Source organism: Hemiscyllium ocellatum, chromosome 45, assembly GCF_020745735.1.
Source record: "Hemiscyllium ocellatum isolate sHemOce1 chromosome 45, sHemOce1.pat.X.cur, whole genome shotgun sequence".
Lineage (NCBI taxonomy): Eukaryota > Metazoa > Chordata > Chondrichthyes > Orectolobiformes > Hemiscylliidae > Hemiscyllium > Hemiscyllium ocellatum.
This window is the reverse complement of record NC_083445.1, coordinates 23,330,890-23,353,066: the sequence shown is the minus strand read 5'-3', so window position 1 is coordinate 23,353,066 and position 22,177 is coordinate 23,330,890. Positions and strand designations below refer to the sequence as shown.

At 42.4% G+C, this 22,177-nt stretch overlaps 2 protein-coding genes across 6 annotated transcripts in view; one reads left to right on the top strand and one right to left on the bottom strand.

Moving 5' to 3' along the window:
* mvb12a (multivesicular body subunit 12A) overlaps positions 1 to 19,850 on the bottom strand; it is a 44,998-nt gene extending 25,148 nt beyond the window's left edge. Inside the window, exon 1 of one of the 4 annotated variants that reach the window (XM_060855139.1) lies at positions 19,465 to 19,850. The gene's annotated coding sequence lies outside the window, so the exon portion shown is untranslated. Of the gene's footprint in view, positions 1 to 19,016; positions 19,255 to 19,308; positions 19,405 to 19,464 lie in introns of those variants that run through there. The other 3 variants (XM_060855136.1, XM_060855137.1, XM_060855138.1) reach the window with 3 other exon arrangements.
* Positions 19,626 to 22,177, top strand: part of LOC132835969 (kinetochore-associated protein DSN1 homolog) — a 34,589-nt gene continuing 32,037 nt past the window's right edge. The window contains exon 1 of one of the 2 annotated variants that reach the window (XM_060855134.1): positions 19,626 to 19,766. In XM_060855134.1, coding sequence (XP_060711117.1) covers positions 19,729 to 19,766 — 38 coding nt within the window. In that variant the 5' untranslated portion in view covers positions 19,626 to 19,728. Of the gene's footprint in view, positions 20,001 to 22,177 lie in introns of both variants that reach the window. The other variant, XM_060855135.1, reaches the window with a different exon arrangement.

Here is a 22,177-nt window from a genome sequence, read left to right as displayed (position 1 = left end):
GTAATGTTTTCTGTAAAGACAAAGACTTGATACGTGAACTATTATACCATGAAATGTATAAAATATCATGCCATGTGCTCAGAGTGACAGCCGTGCCGGCGGACACCTCTCTCCCTGGAGCTCCAGTTCCTTTTTACAATAAACTCTGTCATTAAATCCAGATTCTGACTCAGAGGCTGGTGATTTTCCCTCCAACAAAGTGTGCCAAAAGCCTTCTTCGTTGCCCTGTCTACCTGCGACTCTACTTTCAGAAAACTGGTGAACCTGAACTCGGAGATCCCTCTGTTCCACAACACTCCTTAATGCCCTACCATTCACCATGAAACTCCTACTGATTTGACTTTCCAAAATGCAAGACCTCACACTTATTTATACAAAACTCCATTTGCCATTTCTCAGCCCACTTCCCCAGCTGATCAAGGTCCTGCTGCAATTTCTAATAACCTTCCTCATTGTCTACCATACCGCCTATTTTAGTGTCATCTTCAAACTTACTAATCCTGCCTTGTACACCCTCATCAAAATCACTGATATAGATAACAAACAGTATTGGGCCCACCACCTGAGGCATTCCACTAGTCTCAGGCCTCCAGTCCAACAAGCATCCTCCCATTATTACCCTCTGCTTCCTACTATCAAGCCAATTGTGTATCCAATTCGCCAGCTCATCCTCTATTCCAGAGAAATATTCCTGATGAAGAAGACTAGGATCATCCAAGAGGTTCTTTAAGTGTATTAGAGGAAAAAAGAATAACTAGAGAGAGAACAGGACCCCTCCAGGATCAAAGTGGACATGTACATGTAGAACCACAGGAGAATATGCCCGAAACGTCGAATTTCCTATTCCTTGGATGCTGCCTGACCTGCTGTGCTTTAACCAGCAGCACATTTTCAGCTCTATTCCAGAGAAGCCTACCATGTGGAACCTTTTCGAAGGCCTTACTAAAATCCATATCAACTACGACTCCCTGCTCTCAACCACCTTCCTGGTCACTTCAAAGAATTCTAATTCAGTTGTGAAGCATGATCTCCCACTCACAAAGCTATGTGACTACTCCGAATCAAACCCTATCTTTTCCAAATGTATGTAAATCCTATCCGTCAGAATCTTCAAGTAATTTACCCACCACAGATGTTATGCTTACTGGCCTAAAGTTCCCAGGATTTTCTTTGCAGCCCTTCTTGAATAACGGCACAAAATTCGCTATGCTCCAGTCTTCTGGGTCCTTTTTCATGGCCAACGATGAAAAAATATCAGCTAGGCCCCTGCAATTTCTACTCTAGCCTCTTGCAGTGGTCTTGGATACATCTGGTCAGGACCAGGAGATTTAACTACTTTCATACATTCTAATACATCCAACACCACCTCTACTGTGATATGGACTATCCCCAATATATGACCACTAATTCCCCAAGTTCCCAAGTCTTCTGTCTTTCTCCATGGTAAACAGAGAGGAGAAATATTCATCGAGGACCTCGCCCATCTCCTGTGGTTCTACATGTACATGTCCACTTTGATCCTGGAGGGGTCCTGTTCTCTCTCTAGTTATTCTTTTTTCCTCTAATACACTTAAAGAACCTCTTGGATGATCCTAGTCTTCTCAGCCAAGATGATCTCATGCCCCTTTCTCACCGTCCTGATTTCCTTCTCCAGTAAACTCCTGCATCCCTTAAATATCTCCAGGGATTCCCTTGATCCCAGTTACTTGTACTGCAGCTGTGCATCCATTTTTTTTTCTGGTCAAAACCTCAATAATCGCTCGTGATCCAGGATTCCCTATTCCTGCAAACTTTGCCCTTCACCCTCACGGGAACATACAGACTTTGAACAATAGCCACCTCACTTTTAAAGGCCTTCCACTTGCTAGCAGTACTTTGTCGGCAAACAAACTACTCCAATCAACCTCTGCAAGCTCCTGTCTAACTCCATTAAAATTTGCCTCACCCCAATTTAGAACTTGAACTGGTGGACCAGTTTTGTTCTTCTCCATAACTATTTTAAAATTAACAGAGTTATGGGCACCGGTCCAAAATGTCTTTTTAAAAGGCTTGAATTTCATTTCCTCCATTCCTTGAGCTATTCTATAAGGTTTGCTCTAAAGACAGCGGTTAGCCTCTTGCCAAGTGGTCACTTTTTACATGCAAATCCAAAAAAAAATTGTTTGCCAACTGAGGCATCACAGTCAAGTACTTACTAGTACTAGTCCGGAGGACCACAGTCACAGCACTTAGGCAGTTAGGCATCAGGACTTCCCTATTTGATTCCTGTCTCTGTCCCTGAATTCAATGCCTGCTCCCTTTCATGGCTCATTCTGTAGTATACTTGCCTCATAATTACAAGGTTTTGGGTTTAATTCTCACTGTAGGACTTGAGCACAAAAATTAAGGCTGGTACTTCAGTACAGTAGAGGGTCAAAGACTATACTGTTGGAGGTCCCACCTTTAAGATGAGACATTAAAGCAAAGCCGAACTAAGTTAGATGTAAAGGTCTCCATGACATTATTCTGAAGAGGAGGAGGGACATTATCCCTGGTGTCCTCAATTATCCCTCAATCAACATCCCAAAACAGATTACCGAATCACTGTCACGTTACTCTTTGAAGAGCTTGCTGGACGCAAATTAAATGACCATATCTGACATACTACAGCAGTGAGAGAGATAGTGATCAGAATTTGTACTGAGTACTGAAAAAATGAATTTTATCCTCTGATTATTTAGATGGAGGAAACTATTGTTCATTCAGTACTAGATGTCAGATCACCTGCAAATATTGGAAGGGTTGCGAGGTCCAGATCTATCTTAATACTAAACATGGAGTACCCAGAAACACTGACATGGCTGTGGGAGGTGACAATAAAGTTCAAGGACTTAAAGAGGAAAGGGCAAGTTAAAACGATGAAGATTAGTGAGGAAACCAGAGGATTAGGATGCCTTTCAAAACCAGCACAGGATAACTAAAAAAGCAATAAGGAAACAGAAGATGAAGTATGAGTGTAAGCTAGCTACTGTGGAAAAAAAAGATTGCAAGAGTTTTCTTTGATATAAAGATGGTAAGAAAGAGACAAGACTGGATATTGGATTGCTAGAAGTGATGCTGGAAAAGTAGCAATGGTGAAAAAAGAAATGGTGGAGGAGTTGGTACTCTGCATCAGCCTTCACAGTGGAAGACACCAGCAGCATTCCAGAACTTCAAAAGTTGGAGGCAGAGCAGAGTGTCGTGGCCATCAATAAGGAGAAGGTGTTGGTGAAGCTGAAAGGTCTGAAGGTGGATAATTCACCTTGACAGATGGACTATATCTCAGAGTTCTGAAGGAGATAGCTGAAGAGATTGTACAAGCTATGATGATCTTTCAAGAATTACTGGAGTGATAGAGGGTCCCAGAGAACTGGGAAAAGGCTAATGTAACACCCTGGTTTAAGAAAGGAAGGAGATGGAAGACAGGACGCTGTAGGTCAATTAGCTTGACCTCCATTGCTGGTAGGATTTCAGAGTCCATTATTAAGGATGAGATTGTGGATCATTTGAAAGTATATAGTAATATAGGGCTGAGTCAACAAGGCTTTGCCTTAAGAAGTCATGACTAACAAATCCGTTAGAAATCCTTGAGGAAGTAATAATGAGCAAGTTAGACAAAGTTAGGCCAGTGTGATCTATTTGGATTTCCAGAAGACCTTTGACAAGAGGCTACTGAATAGGTTAAGAGCCCATGCAAGATACTGTCATGGATATAGGATTGTCTAACTGGCAGAAGCTGAGAGTGGAGATAAAAGGAGTCTTTTTCAGGATGGCAGCCAGTTCCACAGGAATCCATGTTCAGGCCACAACTACTTACTTTACACATTAACAATCAAGATGAAAGCACAGAGTATTGTTGCTTGGTTTATAAATGACACAAAGATAGATGAAGGAGTGGGTAGTGCTGAGGAAGCTGGAAGGCAGAGGATCTTGGACAGGTTGGAAGAGGCAAAGAAGTGGAATATAATGTGGGAAGGAGAGAGAGGTTATGCCTTTGGTAGGAAGTACTGTGAGATATTGTGTTATGGAATGTTATGTTATAGGTTATCTTTATTAGCTCACTCACCAGCTTGCTATTTTCATTGATACTGTGCTCCCATTCATTCATTCATTCACTCACTAACTGGGGCGGCACGGTGGTACATTGGTAAGCACTGCTGCCTCACAGCACCAGAGACCCGGGTTCAATTCCCACCTCAGGCAACCTTTCTGTGGGGAGTTTGCTCATTCTCCCCGTGCCATGCTAAATTGCCCATAGTGTTAGGTAAGGGGTAAATGTAGGGGAATGGGTCTGGGTGGGTTGCCCTTTGAGGGTCGGTGTGGACTTGTTGGGCCAAAGGGCCTGTTTCCACACTGTAAGTAATCTAATCTAACCTGTTATTTACTATAACACTGTTTCATTCACTCATGAAACTCTGGTTCTGTAGTATCGAAATTTAAAAACAATCCTTTCAAACCCATTACAGTAGAACCTCAGTTACAGAGGAACCTCGATTGTCCGAAGGACACAGGCAGGGAGTATTTCATTCGGTTAATCAAATTTCAGATAATCGAATGCCGGATAATATAGTTTAGCCAAGCATTGGGACTTTGTGATCTTGCTGGATAATTTGATATTTGGATAATTGAATACCGGGTAACCGAGGTTTCTTTGTACTACATTTTCGCATCTTATCAGCCCTTACTCCAAGCAGTATTTATCTCTGAATAATTGTAGCATAGAACAATACAATCCCCACCAAGTCTCTACGAAACATTTTCAATTCAATCAAAGGGGGGGTGGGGGGGTGCGCTGTGAGACATTGTGTTATGAGATATTGTGTTCTAGGCTATTCATTAATACGGGGTTCCCATTCATAATTCTTTACTAACCCCGTTATTTACTGTAGTATCCAACTTTAAAAACAACCTTTCAAACCTATTACAGTAGAACCTCAGTTATCTGAACATCAATTATCCAAACAAGATCTCAAGGTCCCGTAAGAACAGCATTAGGTCACTCTGCATTCAGTTGTCACTCAAACCATTATTGCGTGCATTGCGGATAACTGGCGCTCCTAAATTACCACTCATTTCCAATTATCTGAAAAAAATTCCCCGCCTGTCTCGTTCAGATAATTGAGGTTCTACTGTACATTATAAGCAGTGTTTACCTCAGAATACAGAACAATACCATCTCCATCAAGCCTCCACGAAACATTATAATATTAAATCAGCCCTCACCAACCATCTCATACAGGACAATACCATCCCTACCAAGTTTCCCCAAAACATCATAATATCAATCAGTCCTTAATCTACTCAGGTCCAGGAGACTATTATTAAGTACCTGTTAAATACCTTTTAACTGGGCCATTATCCCTTTCAGAAACTAACTGACAAAACAGCGCTTCCATGAAACTACATGAATGAATGATGCTCATACCTGCAAATAGTGAATAAATCTCACAACCCAGCTGCAGTAATCAGTTTAATATCCTTTTATTAAGTTCAGGTATAATATTTAACTTATTTAGAGGATATAGGCCTAGCATTTTTACTAATATTTCCTAACTTAAAAAGGCAAAAGGACTAACACCTTCTAATTATGCAACTAAATCGGGCAGACATCCCATCAGAAGTAGCAGCCAGCACTTAGCACACGTTTTAACCCATCTCCTGTCTCCCAGGACAGAAGCCATTCAAACCTTTGTGTACTAGAAATATAAAAAACTATCACCATAGTAATGAAATTTTAATGTATGTAAAAACGGTGTATAAAGGGGCTCTTGTAAGAACAGTATTTGGAGATTTTATTGCAACCTCGAACTTATACTGTGATTCTATTTTTGGCACTTTCAGTTTTGAGAGTTACTTGAACACAACCCCACAGTAGAGATGTTGATTATTTCCTAAACAGGGAAAAACTTTAGAAATCTGAAGCATAAAGGGACTTTGAAGTTCTAGTTCAGGATTCTCTTAAGGTTAACATGCAGGTTTATTTGGCAGTTAGTCAAGCGAATATAATGTTAGCATTCAATTCAAGACAGGTAGAATATAAGAGCAGAGGTATGCTATATAAGGCTCTGGTCAGACTGCTTTTGGAATCTTGTGAACAGTCTGGGCTCCATGTCTCTAGAAGGGTGTGTATGTGTGTTGGGAGTCCAGAGGTGGTTTATAAAAATGATCCTGACGATGAAAGGCTGGTTGTATGAGGAGTGGTTGAGGACTCTGAATCCGTACTTTTTTAAAGAAAGTACGGATTGGCGAGGGAGTGTAAAGTACAAATGAGACAGCCCAGGGAATTCCTTATGAACTCAACTGGTAAGCCTCTCTCATGGTTCGTCCCAGAGATTGTATTCTTTGGTGGCTTGGAATAAAAAAAACTTACAGACAGTTTAGTTTAATTATCCCTTTCATTAAAAGCATAACTGTTACAACATAACACTGATACCTATAAGCCAGGCTAACTGCATTCTAATAACCCAGGAGAGTTAAAAAAAAAATCGCTCTTCTTTCAAGAGCCTTGGCCAGCTACTCCATCCTATTATCATAAACAGACTATTTTTATACACAGATTTACAAAGGCATTACTGTCACAAACAAACATTAATGAAAGCACTGCACGTTCTGAACTAGACAAATAATAGCAAAGGATAATAATTCGGGAGAGAAGTTAATTCGATACAGAATTTCGTTCCGAGGTCAGAATTAAACATGGTAAAATTAATAAACAAAGGAACAGCCACGAACGTTATCACTCAGGGTCTCGTTTATACAGATTTGCTGATGTTAAGACAAATGTTCCTGAAGAAGGGTTCATGCCCGAAACGTCGATTCTCCTGCTCCTTGGATGCTGCCTGACCTGCTGCGCTTTTCCAGCAACACATTTTCAGCTCTGATCTCCAGCATCTGCAGTCCTCACTTTCTCCTAGCAGGTTAATGGAAACAGTGTCCAGGGAGCAAGAGCAGATCAGAATTTGTTCATCATAAAGGGCATGTGGGGGGCAGGAACAAAATTTTAAAAAAGCTGAAATAAAGGCCTCAGGCAGTGGGGAAGTTTCATTGGCATGGTGGGCTAGGAATGGAAGAACACAGCATAGGCAGCTGATCACAAGTTGAAGAGTTGCAGAAGAATGGAATGAGAACAGTTATACATCGTTAAAAAAAATCCGTAAAGAAAAAAGGACTCCATTTTCAGGGGAGCACATATCTGGGAATTTGACTTCAGCATGGGTTGGCATCTACTTCACATCTTGCAATAGCAAAACACATTTTGGTGAGCACTAGATTAAGAAAAAGTAGTCTTTTTTTTGAGGACTGAAGTTTATTTAGAAAGTTTAAAACCATAAGTCAACAATTGAAGTAATTCCTCCCAGATCACACTGTGACTCAGTAACCACAAATCAACGGACTCAGATTTCTCCAGTTTCCTCATTTCCCCTCCCCCCACCTTGTCTCAGTCGGTTCCCTCAACTCAGCACCGCCCTCCTAACCTGCAATCTTCTTCCTGACCTCTCCGCCCCCACCCCACTACGGCCTATCACCCTCACCTTGACCTCCTTCCACCTATCACATCTCCATCGCCCCTCCCCCAAGTCCCTCCTCCCTACCTTTTATCTTAGCCTGCCAGGCGCCCTCTCCTCATTCTTGATGAAGGGCTTATGCCCGAAACGTCGAATTTCCTATTCCTTGGATGCTGCCTGACCTGCTGTGCTTTAACCAGCAACACATTTTCAACCACAAATCAACAACAGCCATAGAGATTTCATTTCAACCTTCTCTCGGTTCGAGGCCTGACAAGCTAATGTTCCTCATTTTATTGCAGCATTTAACCTGCATCTACAGTTCTTTGAATACAAGTTCCCCGATACCAATGCTACTTATAAAAGTATCAGGTTAAAGCAGGGAATAACAAAGCAAATGACAAAATTGCGCCAAAACAGGATGCAAAGAATAGCATTTCTGTAACGCCTTCCATGACTGAAGAATGACCCGAAGTTCTGTGCAGCTAATTAAATACATTTGAAGCAAAGTCAAAGTCAAACTTAGTGAGGGGAACACAGCTGCCATTATCTACACAGATAGTATTGACAACAAAATTATTCAGTTGACTGTGAAGACTGACAAAATAATTATTCAGTTCCTCAGCCATTTCCTTCTTGTCCACTATTATCTCTCCAGTGTCATATTCCAGCAGCCCAATGTCCTCTTTTGCCCTTTATATATCTAAAGAAACTCTTACAGTCTTCCTTTATGTTACTGGCTAGCTTACCCTCATATTTAATCTTCTCCCTCCTTACTTTTTTTGTTCCCCTCTGTTGGTCTTTGTAAGCTTCCCAGTCCTCTGGTTTCCCACTGCCCTTCGCCACATTAAATACTTTCCTGTTGCTTTTATGCTATCCCTGACCTCCCTCATCAGCCATGGTTGCCTCATCTTCCCTGTACCATCTTTCTTTTCCCTAAGGATGAATCTCTGCTGTGTCTCCTGAATTACTCCCAGAAACTCCTACCATTGCTGTTCCTCTGTCTTCCCTTGCTAGGCTCCTCTAGGTAAAAAACAATGACTGCAGATGCTGGAAACCAGATTCTGGATTAGTGGTGCTGGAAAAGCTCAGCAGTTCAGGCAGCATCCAAGGAGCACTAAAATCGACGTTTGGGGCAAAAGCCCTTCATCAGGAATACAGGTGGGCTCCACCACAAACTGCCCCGAAAAGCCATCTCGTAGACATTCCACAAATTCCTTTCTTGCAATCCACTACAACCAGATTCCCAGTCCAGCTGCATATTCCAATGATCACTGTAACTTTGCTCTTCCTACACATCTTTTCTATCTCCTGGTGTATCTGATGCCCTAGCTTCGGATTACTGTTTGGAGGCCTGTACATAACTCTAGTTTTTTTTTGCCTTTGTGGTTCCTCAATTCTACTCACACCCATTCTAAACAATCCAACCTACTTATTGTCTTACTATTGATTGCTTTATTACGAACAAATGAAATTCAAGGAGAAAGTGAGGACTGCAGATGCTGGAGATCAGAGCTAAAAAGGATTCCTGAAGAAGGGCTCATGCCCGAAACTTCAACTCTCCTGCTCCTTGGATGCTGCCTGACCTGCTGCGCTTTTCCAGCAACACATTTTCAGTAGTAATAAAGCAACCCCACCCCCTCTGCCCACCTGTCTATATTTTTGATAGGATGTATATTCAGCTCTCAATCCAGATCACCTTGCAATCACATCTGTGATGCCCATTATGTCATACTTGCCAATTTTGAACTGTGCCACAAGCTAACTTACCTTATTCCTGATACTTACTATGTGCATTCATCTGCCCATTCCAACTATTAGTGTACTAAACTGCTTAACTGCCCCAAAAGGATTTATATTCTTCCTCAATAAAGTGACCAATATTGTACACGACATTCCAGATTTTGTTTCCCCAGTGCTCTGTGTGATTGATGCATAACATACCGACTTTTGTCTTCAGTTCTTCTTCTGATAAATTAAAGCATTCTATTAGCTTTCCTAAGTACTCGATATACCTGCATATTAATGTTTTTTGCAATTCACGTACAAGGGAACTCAGGTCTCACCGCACTTCAGAGCTCTGAACTGTGTCTCCATTTTGATCATATGCATTTTATTTAATTTTCCTGCCAAAATGGACAATCTCACATTTTCCCACATTGTACTCCATTTGCCAGATCTTTTCTCACTCATTAAACCTATCTATATATTTTTGTAACCTCCTTGTGTCTTTTTCGCAACTTACTTTTCTACCTATCATTGTCATCAGCCTATTTGGTCACAAAACTTGTCCCTTCATTTAGGTCAGTTACATAAACTCTTGAGATCCCAAAACTAATCCTTATGGCACAACACTCGTTACATCTTCTCAATATGAAAAAGACCCTTCTAACCATACTAATAGGCTACAATAACCTTTGATTTTGGCACCTTATCAAACATCATCTGGGAATCTAAGTACAGTATTTCCATGGTTCCCTTTAATCCACGAAATGAGTTATCTCCTCAAAGCACTCCATCTGTGCTGTGCCAAGGAGGGCATTTACTGAGGAAAGCCAAAGAGCTTCACTGCAGGAAAGCCATTGGACAACTATTTATATCTATTTGCCACTTCCTGTTTCTAAGCTTGAATAATGCACAGGTATTAATATTTTGTTGCTGCCTTCTGCTGAAAACTGTAAAAAGAGACTCACATGAGGAAGACAATGAATGAAGCCTGGAGAACACTGCTTCTGACATGTACCAGTGAGAAAACAGCAGAATACCAGTGACCCCATATTAAAGTGCCACTACCTTTGTTTTCAATTGAGATTTCCATATTTAGTGACGATAAAAGGATTGCAATGCTGCAGCAAGTCAAGTACCTGAGTTTGTTGATTAAACTCTTCAAACAGGTGCCACTCATCATACTGTTAAAACATCAAAACCACAGTCATTAGGACTGTCCTTTAGGCTTGCAATGTGTTCTACTTTATATAGTGCTCACAATTCCCTGCCCTTTACTATAGTCGTGGAGAGGGATAGAAACAGTTGGTGTCGGAAAATATTTAAATGGAGGAGGGGGAGATTACAATACTATAAAAGCAGGAAGTTTGGGGCATTAATTAGGAACATATATTCTCAGGGAAATGCACGACAGAAATTTGCTGCGAGTGTTGGACAGATTTGTCCCACTGAGACAAGGAAGGGATGGCAGAATGAAGGAACCTTGGATGACAGGAGATGTGGAACATCTAGTCAAGAGGAAGAAGAATGCTTAATATAGTTGAGAAAGCAAGGATAAGAAAGGGATCTAGAGAGTTGAGGCAGCCAGGAAGGAATTGAAGAATGGACTTAAGAGATCAGAAAGGGACATGAAAAAGCCTTGACGGGTAGGATTAAGCAAAACCCCAAGGTGTTCTACACATATGAGAAACAAGAGGATGGTCAGAGTGAGGGTAGGGCCGATCAAGGATAGTGGAGGGAACTTGTGCCTGGAGTCAAAGGAGGTCCTTAATGAATATTTTGCTTCAGTATTCACTAGCGAGAGGGACCTTGTTGTTTGTGATGATTGCATGAAACAGGCAGATATTAGGAAGGAGAGTGTGCTGGAAATTTTGAGAAACAATGAGAATAAGTCCCCTGGGCCAGATGGGATATACCCAAGGTTCCTATGGGAAGGGAGAGAAGAAATTGCTGCACCTTTGGCAATGATCTTTGCAACCTCACTGTCCACTGTAGTACCAGATGATTGGAGGGTGGGAAATGTTGTTATTCCCTTAACTAACAAAGGCAATAGGGATAATCCCTGGGAATTACAGACCAATCAATTAATCAGTCTTATGTTGGTGGTGGGCAAATTATTGGAGAGGATTCTGAGAGACAGGATTTCTGAATATTTGGAAAAGTATAGCTTGATTAGAGGTAGTTAGTATGGCTTTGGAAGGAGCACATCATGCCTCAAGCCTCACTGAATTCTTTGAGGATATGACAAAACACATCGAAGTTGGATGATGTGTTGTATATAGGTTTTAGCAAGGCTTTTGATAAGGTTTCCTGTGGTCACTCAGTCAGAAAGTAAGGAGGCATAGGATACAGGGAAATTTGGTAGTCTGGACACAGAATTGGCTGGCCCATAGAAGATGGAAAGTGTTCAGCTTGGGCTTTGGTGACTAGTGGTATTCCGCAGGGATCTTTCTGGGCTCTTAAACACTTCTGCTGTTTGTGATTTTTATAAATTACTTGGATGAGGAAGTGGAAGGGTGACACAAAGGTTGGAGGAGTGTTGGATAGTGTGGAGAGCTGTTGTAGGTTGCAACATTGAAGGATGCAGAATTGGGCTGAGAAGTGGCTGATAGAATTCAACCTGGAAAAGTGTAAAGTGATTCATTTTGGGAGGCCGAATTTGAATGCCGATAACAGGGTTAAAAGGTGGGGCTATTGGCAGTGTCAAGGAACAGTGGGATCTTGGGGTCCATGCCCATAGATCCCTCAGAGTTGCCACCCAAGTTGATAGGGTTGTTAAAAGGCAAATGGCGTGTTAGCTTTCATTAGGAGGATTGAGTTTTAAGAGCTGCGAGGTTATGTTGCAACTCTATGAAGCTCTGATTAGACCACACTTGGAGTACTGTGTTCAGTTCTGGTCGCCTCATTCTAGAAAGGATGTGGAAGCTTTAGAGAGAGTTCAGAGGAGATTTAACATAATGCTGTCTGGAGAGTAGGGCATATCTTATGAAGAAAGGTTAAGAGAACTAGGGCACTTCTCAGTGCAGCAAAGGATGAGTGGTGACTTGATAGAAATGTACAAGATGATGAGAGGCATAGATGGATAGCCAGAAACTTTTTCCCAGAGTGGAAATGGCTCTCATGAAGGGGCATAATTTTAAGCTGACTGGAGGAAGGTTTAGGGGAGATGTCAGAGTAATGCACTGTCAGCAGTGATAGTAGAGTCGGATATATTAGGGACATTTCAGCGACTCTTGGATAGGCACATGGATAATCATAAAATGAAGGGTAGTTTGTTAGTTTGGTCTTTGAGTAGGATAAAATGTCAGCACAACATTGAGGGCTGAAAGGCCTGTACTGTTCTACATTAACCTGATAATCTGTTAAGTGTTGATGTTGACTGTGGGATAAATATTGAACAGAATACCGAGATGGGAGAAGCCTCCTTTGTTCTTCAAAAAACTACTGCTGCATCCTTCATATTACATGTAGGGTCAGACAGTATCTTGGTTTGAAGTGACATCAGAAAGACAACACACCCAAAACTGCAGCTCTTTCAGGACTTGTATAACTATTGTGCTGAGTTCCTGGAGTGACACTTGAATTCGCAACTTTGAGTCAGGGCTGAAAAATGTTACCAACTACTGAGCTACAGCTGACATCTTCCAGCATGAAATGAGCAACACCTCAAACTACGTAAGTGAAATCTAATGATTAATGATTAAATCATTACTAACCGAAAACACTGCACTTGCCATAAAACTATAAAATGTATTTTAAAAAGCCTAGGGCAAGAGAAATTGAACAACTCCCTTATTATTCTATAGAAGAGTCAATTTATTTGGCTTCATTAAAAATAAAAGCCGTGCAACATTTCATCAATGCGGTCTCATGATATTTGAGTAATCAAAATTTTGTCATGTAACACATGAACAAACCACACCAACCACAAATATCTTCCTTCCAAGGATGAGACTGCAATCAGTAATGGCAATACAACTATGAATCATTTTAATTTGTACTGTACTGTGAGAAAGAATGCTTCATCACAGAGGATAAACAAAACTTGGAAATGTCATTTTTTGAAATTCAAAAATAGAAAAATCGAGGAAATTTGTGTGTTAGCGCCTGAAAAACAAATGAAAGCTTTCAAATGGGGCTTTCATTAAATTCACACAAAGTGTGCCTTTCAACAGAAGATCTCTTGTCCCTTTACAATATCACCTTTATATAATGGCATGGTGGTTCAGTGGTTAGCACTGCAGTCTCACATTGTCAGGGACCTGGGTTCGACTCCACCCTTGGGAGACTGTCTGTGGAGTTTGAACATTCTCCCTAGGTCTGCATGTGTTTCTTCTGGGTACTCCAGTTTCCTCCCACAGTCCAAAGATGTGCAGGTTAGGTGGCTGGCCATGCTAAGTTGCTTATAGTATTCAGGGATATGTAGGTTAGGTAGATTAGCCTGGGGAAATGCAGGGTTACAGGGTTAGACTGGGATACTCAGAGAGTCGGTGTGAACTTCTAACAGAGGGGCTCTACACTTCAACTCCAAGCCTTGGCAACTCAATCCTATTTGCTTTTCCATGCTTCTGGTTTCAATTTTATGGAATGGAAAATTGGGAAGGGCTACCTTGTAGGTCTCTATAACTCTATAATGCTAAATCTTCATTTCAAGATCCCAAATGAAGGGCTTATGCCCGAAACGTCGAATTTCATGTTCCTTGGATGCTGCCTGACCTGCTGCGCTTTAACCAGCAACACATTTTCAGCTCTGATCTCCAGCATCTGCAGACCTCACTTTTTACCCAAATGAAAGCACTTAGGTGGATCAATAACACAGTTTAATTGGGAGTATAATACTGACACTGACAATCTTCCCAGACATAACATGTCATGTACAAACTGAACAAGGTGAATCAAACTAAATGACTGCACCTTCATAAGCAAATTTGTTTTAATCTCAAAACGTGTGTTACGCAATTAAAAATATCTTCAGCATTCTGAAAATAAGATGCATGTTCAAATTACATTCGAGAAAGAAAGCAAATTCACTTGAACCCTGACATTAGATGACTAACAACCAGTTAAACCCTGCTAAGTCTCTCACATTACACGTTTTGCAGTGTTGTAAAGTGCAGTGCCATTGGTCTTTCAATCATAAGCCACTGTTCCACTTCAGACAAAAATTCATAAAAAGATGATAAAGAAGAGTAAACAGAAATGGTAAATGTTGCAAGTGTGCAATTTAAACAGCACAGCTGCAGACAGTGGTTTCCAAGGCAATGAAGCAGTTCACAGTTGTGATAACATTGACAAGCCACCTGAGCTTAATCCATCAGTCATCACAGCCTCACAAGTAACAGGCTTCCTAAAGGCTGTGTTCAACATTCATGACAAAACTCTTACTGTAATAAAACCAGTCAGCAGAGGTATTAGCTATCTGCAATGAACTAATTGGTGTGGAACAGATGCATACTATACACACACACACACACACACACACACACACACACAGAAAACTAATACTCATTTCAATTTTGAAATGCACCGTACAGCCCAAGATGACCAGTCACACATCTAGAAATATTCCAGGATTAATATTGAATCTGTATTAATTTGCCTAATTTACTTATCAACTCCTTTCTCTTTTGTTCCTCTCTTTTCTCCTGGCCTCAGCACGGATCTGGTGTGGCGTCCTCTCAGCCTGGCCAGGCCTAAGATGGCCTCTCAGCGTCCCAAGGTGGTCTCTTGGCTCAGAGTGGCAGTGTCTCTGCCCGTTCTCTTGGTCTGGCCCATGGCAGTCTCTTGGTCTGACGTGGTAGTGTTTTGGCCCGGTCACTCGGCAGCCCATGGTAGTTTCTCGGTTTGGCCTCTCGGCAGCAGATGATGATCTCTTGGCCCAGCATGGTAATATCTTGGCTTGGACGTTTGACATGGACTCTTGGTGTAAGTGGATCCTGCCTGTTTCACAGGCAGCAGGAGATCAGTGAGGCTTCAGCAGCAGTAGCAGCAGCAATGGTATTGCAGCCCAATGCAGGAAGAGCAAGCAGTCAAGGAGGTCCCCCAGTATCTGCGGCGGCAATATCAAGAAAAGGCAGCGGAGATCTCCCAGACTCAAAAACTGTTGAAATTTGACCTTTATTCCTTTATTTGTCTATTAAAGGACTTTATCTTATTTATTTTTCTACTTATTCTATGAAGGTAATGCTTAAATTTTTATCTTTGTGCCCAAGATGTGTGCACACATTACATACATTTCACTGTGCTCTTGTACTTCTGTACATGTGACAATAAAATCTAAACCAATTTAGAATATTGATAACAAGGCTCTGCAACCATACATAGGACTTTGGTGTGGTGGGTAGTGAAAGTCAGTGAATGCCCTTGGGCCAAATCTCCAGCCAACTACCTTTGTTAGAAAGCATCAGAACAGCAATAAAGCCTTCTGATGCTCACTATCACATTCTCCTTTTCATATATCAATTTCCTCTGGATGTGTGGCATGCAGTCACAAGGCATTTCAAGTCACTATAGAAAAAAACAGTCAGGTGATTAGATATGGAAGCTCACTTAATTATTGTAGACAAGCAGGAGGGTGGAAGAACACAGCAAGCCAGGCAGCATCAGGAGGTGGAGAAGTCAATGTTTTGGGTATAACCTTCTTAAAAAAGGCTGGCACTCCATTCTTGCTTTATCATAGCTGCCTGCCAGGCAACTTAAAAGCAAATGCTGCAAGTAAAGTTGCAATGTTTCGGTGCAGGTCTGGGTACCATTCAAAGCCCTTTATCACCCCCACCTTTTTCACCCCCACCTTTATCTACCTATTGCATTCCCAGCTATCTTTAGGTAGTTATTTACTCATTCAGTGGGCTATATCCCAATCCTTTAACAAATGTTCCTTGTCTGTATTCTGTTATCCAATGCTGAATGTCACATTGCAGCAAACCACAATGATGGGCGGTATTACACAGGAAGTTACATCCTCTATACTTGTGTGGCAGCTACAACTTGTTCACATTCTTTTAACATATTAAAGTTGTCAGGCCCAAGGTGACTACCTCCACATCTTCCAACATTGGTCCAGAATTGAGTTAGCATGCCATTCTGCATAAAAATGGACAGAAATCTATACCAAAAGGCAAAAAAAAAATGTGGAATGGAATTCTTTTGAAGTTAGAGATGACTCTCACAATCAAAGAAAAACAAATTCCTGGAGTAGTTCAACAGGTTTAGCAGCATCAGAGAAGAGAAAGTGTTTCAAATCCAGTGATATATTGAAGAGTTATTGAAAGGTCAACTCTTTTCTCTCCACAGATACCGCCAGACCTGAACATCTCCAATTTCTCAGAGTCATAGCACAGAGACAGGCTCTTCAGCCCAAACTGGTCTGTGCCGACCAAAATGTCCATTTATACTAACCCCATTTATCTGCTCTTGGCCCATATCCTTCTAAACTTTTCCTATCCTTGTATTTGTCCAAATGCCTTTTAAATGTTGTTAATGTACCCACCTCAATTACTTCTGCTTGCAGCTTATTCCATACGCAATACACCCTCTGCAAAAAACGTTGCCCCTCAAGGTTCCCTTTTATTCTTTCCCCTCTAACCTTAAACCGATGCCCTCCAGTCCTCGATTCCCCAATCCTGGGAAAAATACTGAGTGCAATTACCCATTCCACACCCCTCATGATCTCATACATTTCTAGAAGATCCCACTCAGTCCAATAAGCTGCAAAGAAAAACTTCCTAGCTGGTCCAAACACATTCTATAACTCAGATTCTTGAGACCTTGAGATCCTTGTAAATTTATTCTGCAGTTCTGTATCCAAATGGCCAGTTCTCCCTGTATTCTATGTGATCTAAACTTGCTAACTAGTTGAAGTCTACCATTCTGCTCTTATCAATCCTCTTTGTTACTTCTTCAAAAAACTCAATCAAGTTAATAAGGCGTGTTGACCATCCCTAATTAGTCCTTACCTTTACAAATACATAAATCCAGTCCCTCAGGATTCCTTTCAATAACTTGCCCACCACTGATGTCAGACTCACTGGTCTATTGTTCCCTGGCTTTTCCTTACCATCTTCCTTAAATAGTGGCACCACCTCCAGTCTTCCATCACCTCACCTGTTGCTGTCAATGATACAAATATCTCAGCAATGGGCCCAGCAATCTTTTCCTTAGCTTCCCAGAGTTCTAGGTACACCTGATCAGGTCCTGGGGATTTATCCACCTTTATCACATTTTAAGCCATGCAGCATCACCTCCTCTGTAATATGGACGTTTTTCAATACATCAGTATTTAATTCCCCATGTTCTATATCCTCCATATCATAAGACCATAAGATATAGGTGCAGAAATTAGGCCATTCAGCCCACCGAGTCTGCTCTGTCATTCAATCATGGCTGATACGTTTCTCAACTCCATTCTCTCCCTGTAACCGTTGATCCTCAAGAACCTATTCATCTCAGTCTTAAATATACTCAACGACCTGGCCTCCACGGCCTTCTGTGGCAACGAATTCCATAGATTCACCACTCTCTGGCTGAAGATGTTTCTCCTTATCTCTGTTCTAAAAAGGTCTCCCCTTTACTCTAAGGCTATGCCCTCCGGTCCTAGTCTCTCCAACCAATGGAAACAACTTTCCACCATTTACTCTGTCCGGGTCATTCAATATTCTGCAAGTTTCAATTAGATTTCCCCCATACGTCTAAACTCCATTGAGTATAACCCAGAATCCTCAAACATTTGTCATATGTTAAGCTTTTCATTCCTGGGACCATTCTTGTGAACCTCCTTTGAACACGCTCCAGGGTCAGTATATCTTTCTCGAGATATGGGGCCATATCTTCTCCACAATAAACACTGATGCAAAATACTCAGTTTGTACCTCCCCATCTCCTGCAGTTCCACACATAGGCAGCCTTGCTGATCTATAAGGGGCCCTATTCTGTCTCTTGTTATCCTTTTGTCCTTAGATGCAGTTTTTAAACCTGTGATCAATCCTCTGAAGTAACTTAAAATTTATAATGGTCACAATTGTTGGTTTTGTTGAAACCAATTGTTACATTTGTCACTTAATTCCCATCCCCCACCAATATATTTGCACATACACCAATTACCACATGACATGCCAGCTATTATTTTTGCATTTCACCTGTTGTCAGTAACAAAGGCTTTCTAAATTAAGCCATACACTTCCTGGAACAACACTTCCCTCAACACACTAGCAATTCAGAGTTAAAAATAAAGGCTTCTTTTGATCACTGTCAATTCAGCTAGTAGGATTATAGGTGACTGAAACTGCTACCTCTTCACGTAACCCATCCCAAAGAGCTCCAAAGGGAAACTTTGTCAGAAGAGATATGCTGACACATAAAATAAATTTGAATTGTAGGAAGAGAACATTGCGATGCTATATGCCTTGCCAACATATCTAATCAAAATTCCACATGGCAGACATAGAATAGGTCATTCCACACATCCCACACTGACAAAAAAAGCTAACAATGAAGTACTAGAAATAGATGCAGAAAAACAGCAATTTAGTGCATAGCATCATAAAAAGGTACACTAGTTTGGGCACATTACTAGAACAGACATTAAACAGAGATAGTTATTGGAATAGAATAAACAATATAAGACACAAAAGAAGCAGAGGAGGAAATTTGCAAAGAATATGCATGTTGATTACCTGTGTGAAGTTTTCAAAGGACAGACACAAAGAAATCCACAGATGTTAATCATCTGAAAAGATGACAGCAAAAACAAAAACAGAAAAAAACACGAACCTCAAAAAGGACAGGATCAAGACCGAGAATCCTGGTAGTCTGGAGAACCACAGAACCACAACTGGATTCTGGATAAGAAAGACCCCTTCTGAAAAGGGTCTTTGCTAACTTGAAGTGAGAAGACGTTATGAAGATTTTTTTTAAAGGCACGACAGAAACTTTCCAAGAGATATTAACATATGTCAGGGAGTGAGCTGGAGCCAAGCGCTTTCAATGTTGAGAGTCTGGTCAATCACCTGGAGACTGCGTTGATCTATTCGCTCAGGTGGCAGCTCAAACCTGAGACACTCACCTGAGTGGCCGCCCCCGCCCAGGTAAAGCTTTACTCGCTCACTCACAAACACGGAACATCCTAAGCCCGGAGGACAGCCACACCAGGTAACCTGTCCCTTTCTCCACCTCTCCCTCGACTATTTTCACATACACAACCCTGGGTACCTATGTTTACCTGGAGAAGTCTGCCCTGGCCGATTTTCGTCCCGCACCTCCGGGAACTTTGTTCTGGGGTGGCCGTTCGGGTTTATTCGGCTCTTTCCGGAAAACCCTCGCCTCGCCCCGCCCTGCCCGAAAAGGGGCCGTTATTGACAGTTGGGAAAGCGCCACCTCGCGCCGGCTCGCGGGGTGAGGACAGGGACGAAGAGTTGCAGACGATGCGCGCGCAGTAGCGGAGGATGACCGCTCATTCCCCTCGAAAACCCGGAGAGGACCGTAGATGTTGGAGATCAGAATCGAGAGTGGAGTGCACAGCAGGTTAGGCAGCATCCAAGGAGCAGGAGAATCGACATTACAGGTCTTCCCTGCGAGCGCGCAGCACAAATAGAACTACAATGACCGATAGCTACTGCAGGAGGGGGAGTGGGTGCGCATGCTCGAAACTGGTGCAGCCTTCTCAACCCGTCCTTATTCCCATGGTGCCCCGCGCTCTTGAGCGGCCGGCGGCAAAGGGGGGAAGAAAATGGCGGAAGGCAGTCACATTAAGACAAGGTAAATAAAGAAAAAAAAAGGCAGAAACGCTACTCTTCGGGTCATCGATACCTCCGAGTTTAGGTTTCTTTCATTAGATCCCAAGTACAGTACTGGGGATGAGATTCATTGTAGTAAGAAGGCGCCAAATGGAGGGGAGATACAAGTTTCAGATCTCGTAACTTTTCAGAACAGGGAGGTCAGTTAAGACCATGCGATGGTAATAGTGAGTTATGATTATAGTGATAGATTTTAGTTGAAAGGTCAGAGGATGCTCCAGTGGAGCACAAGGACCACTATAGACTGATTCTGAAGGAAGATCAGATTTCTTTTTATTCATTTGTGAGATGTGGGTGTCACTGGCTGAGCCAGCATTTTATTGTCTGTCCCCAGTTGCCCTTGAGAAGGTGGTGGTGAGCTGTCTTCTTGAACTGCTGTAGTCTGCCTGTTGTGGGTTCACCCACAATGGCATGACGGAGGGAATTCCAGGATTTTGATCCAAAGACAGTGAAGGAACAGTGATACATTTCCAAGTCAGGATGGTGGCTGGCTTGGAGGAGAACTTGAGTGTGGTGGTGTTCACACACATCTGTACCCTTGTTCTTCCAGATGGAAATGGTCATGGGTTTGGAAGATGCTGTCTGACAATCTTTGGTGAATTTCTGCAGTGCATCTTGTAGATAGTACATACTGCTGCTACTGAGTGTTGGTGGTGGAGAAGATGGATGCTCATGGATGTAGTGCCAATCAAGTGGGCTGCTTTGACCTTGGTGTCAAGATTCTTGTGTTGTTTGGGCTGCACTCATCTAGTCAAGTGGGGTGTATGCAATTACACTCCTGTAGATAGGCTTGAGGAGTCAGGAGGTGAATGACATACAGTATTTGTAACTTCTGACCTGCTCCTGTAGCCACTTTTTATGGTGAGTCCAGTTGAGTTTGTCATCAATGATTTCTCTCTGACAGACGCTGTCAGACCCGTGGAGCCTCTCCATCAATATCTCATAGTGGACGAGCATAGACTCATTGTGTCAAATTACGCAACATCAGTTCATCATCCATCAAGTTTACTTGAAAGTACAAACTTTCAGAGTGCTGCTCCTTTGTCAGGTAGCTATTGGGACAAGCATATAGAACACAGAATTTATCAGTAAAAGTGCATCAGTTGTAAGACACTTTGAAATGTATTAGACAAACCTGGATAGTTCTTAAGTCTTTTATCACATAGAATGGAGATGCAGCTTTTGATTAATTAAAATGTAAGTCCTAGAATTTTTTTCAAGTCACATCCCAAGACAACTTAATGTTTTATCAGCTGATAAAAATGTTACATCTCAGCTCAGACAATGCATGAAAAGTATGAGATTAGAATCTATCTGTATCCCGATCTGGAGTCAGACTGGTTTTATTTCCAAAGTAGGAATTTAAAAAAATGTCACGTTGACTGCTTGCATATGATTGTGTGCTTTTCGAACATAACAGAATGCATCTGCAAATATATATCTGCAAATTCAGCTAAGTAGACTTAGTTGTGTCTCTGGGTTAGTGGTGCTGGAGGAGCATAGCAGTTCAGGCAGCATCTGAGGAGCAGTAAAATCGACGTTTGGGGCAAAAGCCATTGATCAGGAATAAAAGCAGAGAGCCTGAAGTGTGGAGAGATAAGCTGGTGGGGCGGGGAGTAAGTACGACAGAGTAGTACGATAGGTGAGTGGGGGAGGAGATGAAGCTAAGAGGTCGGGGGCGGTGGGAGGTGGAGTGGATAGGTGGAAAAGAAGATAGGCAGGTAGGACAAGTCATGGGGACAGTGCTGAGCTGGAAGTTTGGAACTAGGGTGAGGTGAGGGAAGGGGAACTTCCAGCTCAGCAGAAGGGGGAGAGAGACAGAGAGCACGCGGGGTGAAGGTGGGGCGGGGAGAGAGAGAGGCCGAGGGGCGGCAAGGGGAGAGTGAGAGGACGAGGGAAGAGAGAGAGGGTGAGGGGAGAGAGGGGGCAAGGGGCGGGCCGATGGGAGAGAGAGGGGCGAGGGAAGGGGGCGGGACGAAGGCGGAGAGGGGGCAGGACGCGGGGGGCGGGATGAAGGGGGAGAGGGGGCGGGGAGAGAGAGAGAGGGGGGATGGGGCGAGGGGAGAGAGAGGGGGATGGGGCGAGGGGAGAGAGAGGGGGATGGGGCGAGGGAGAGAGAGGGGGGATGGGGCGAGGGGG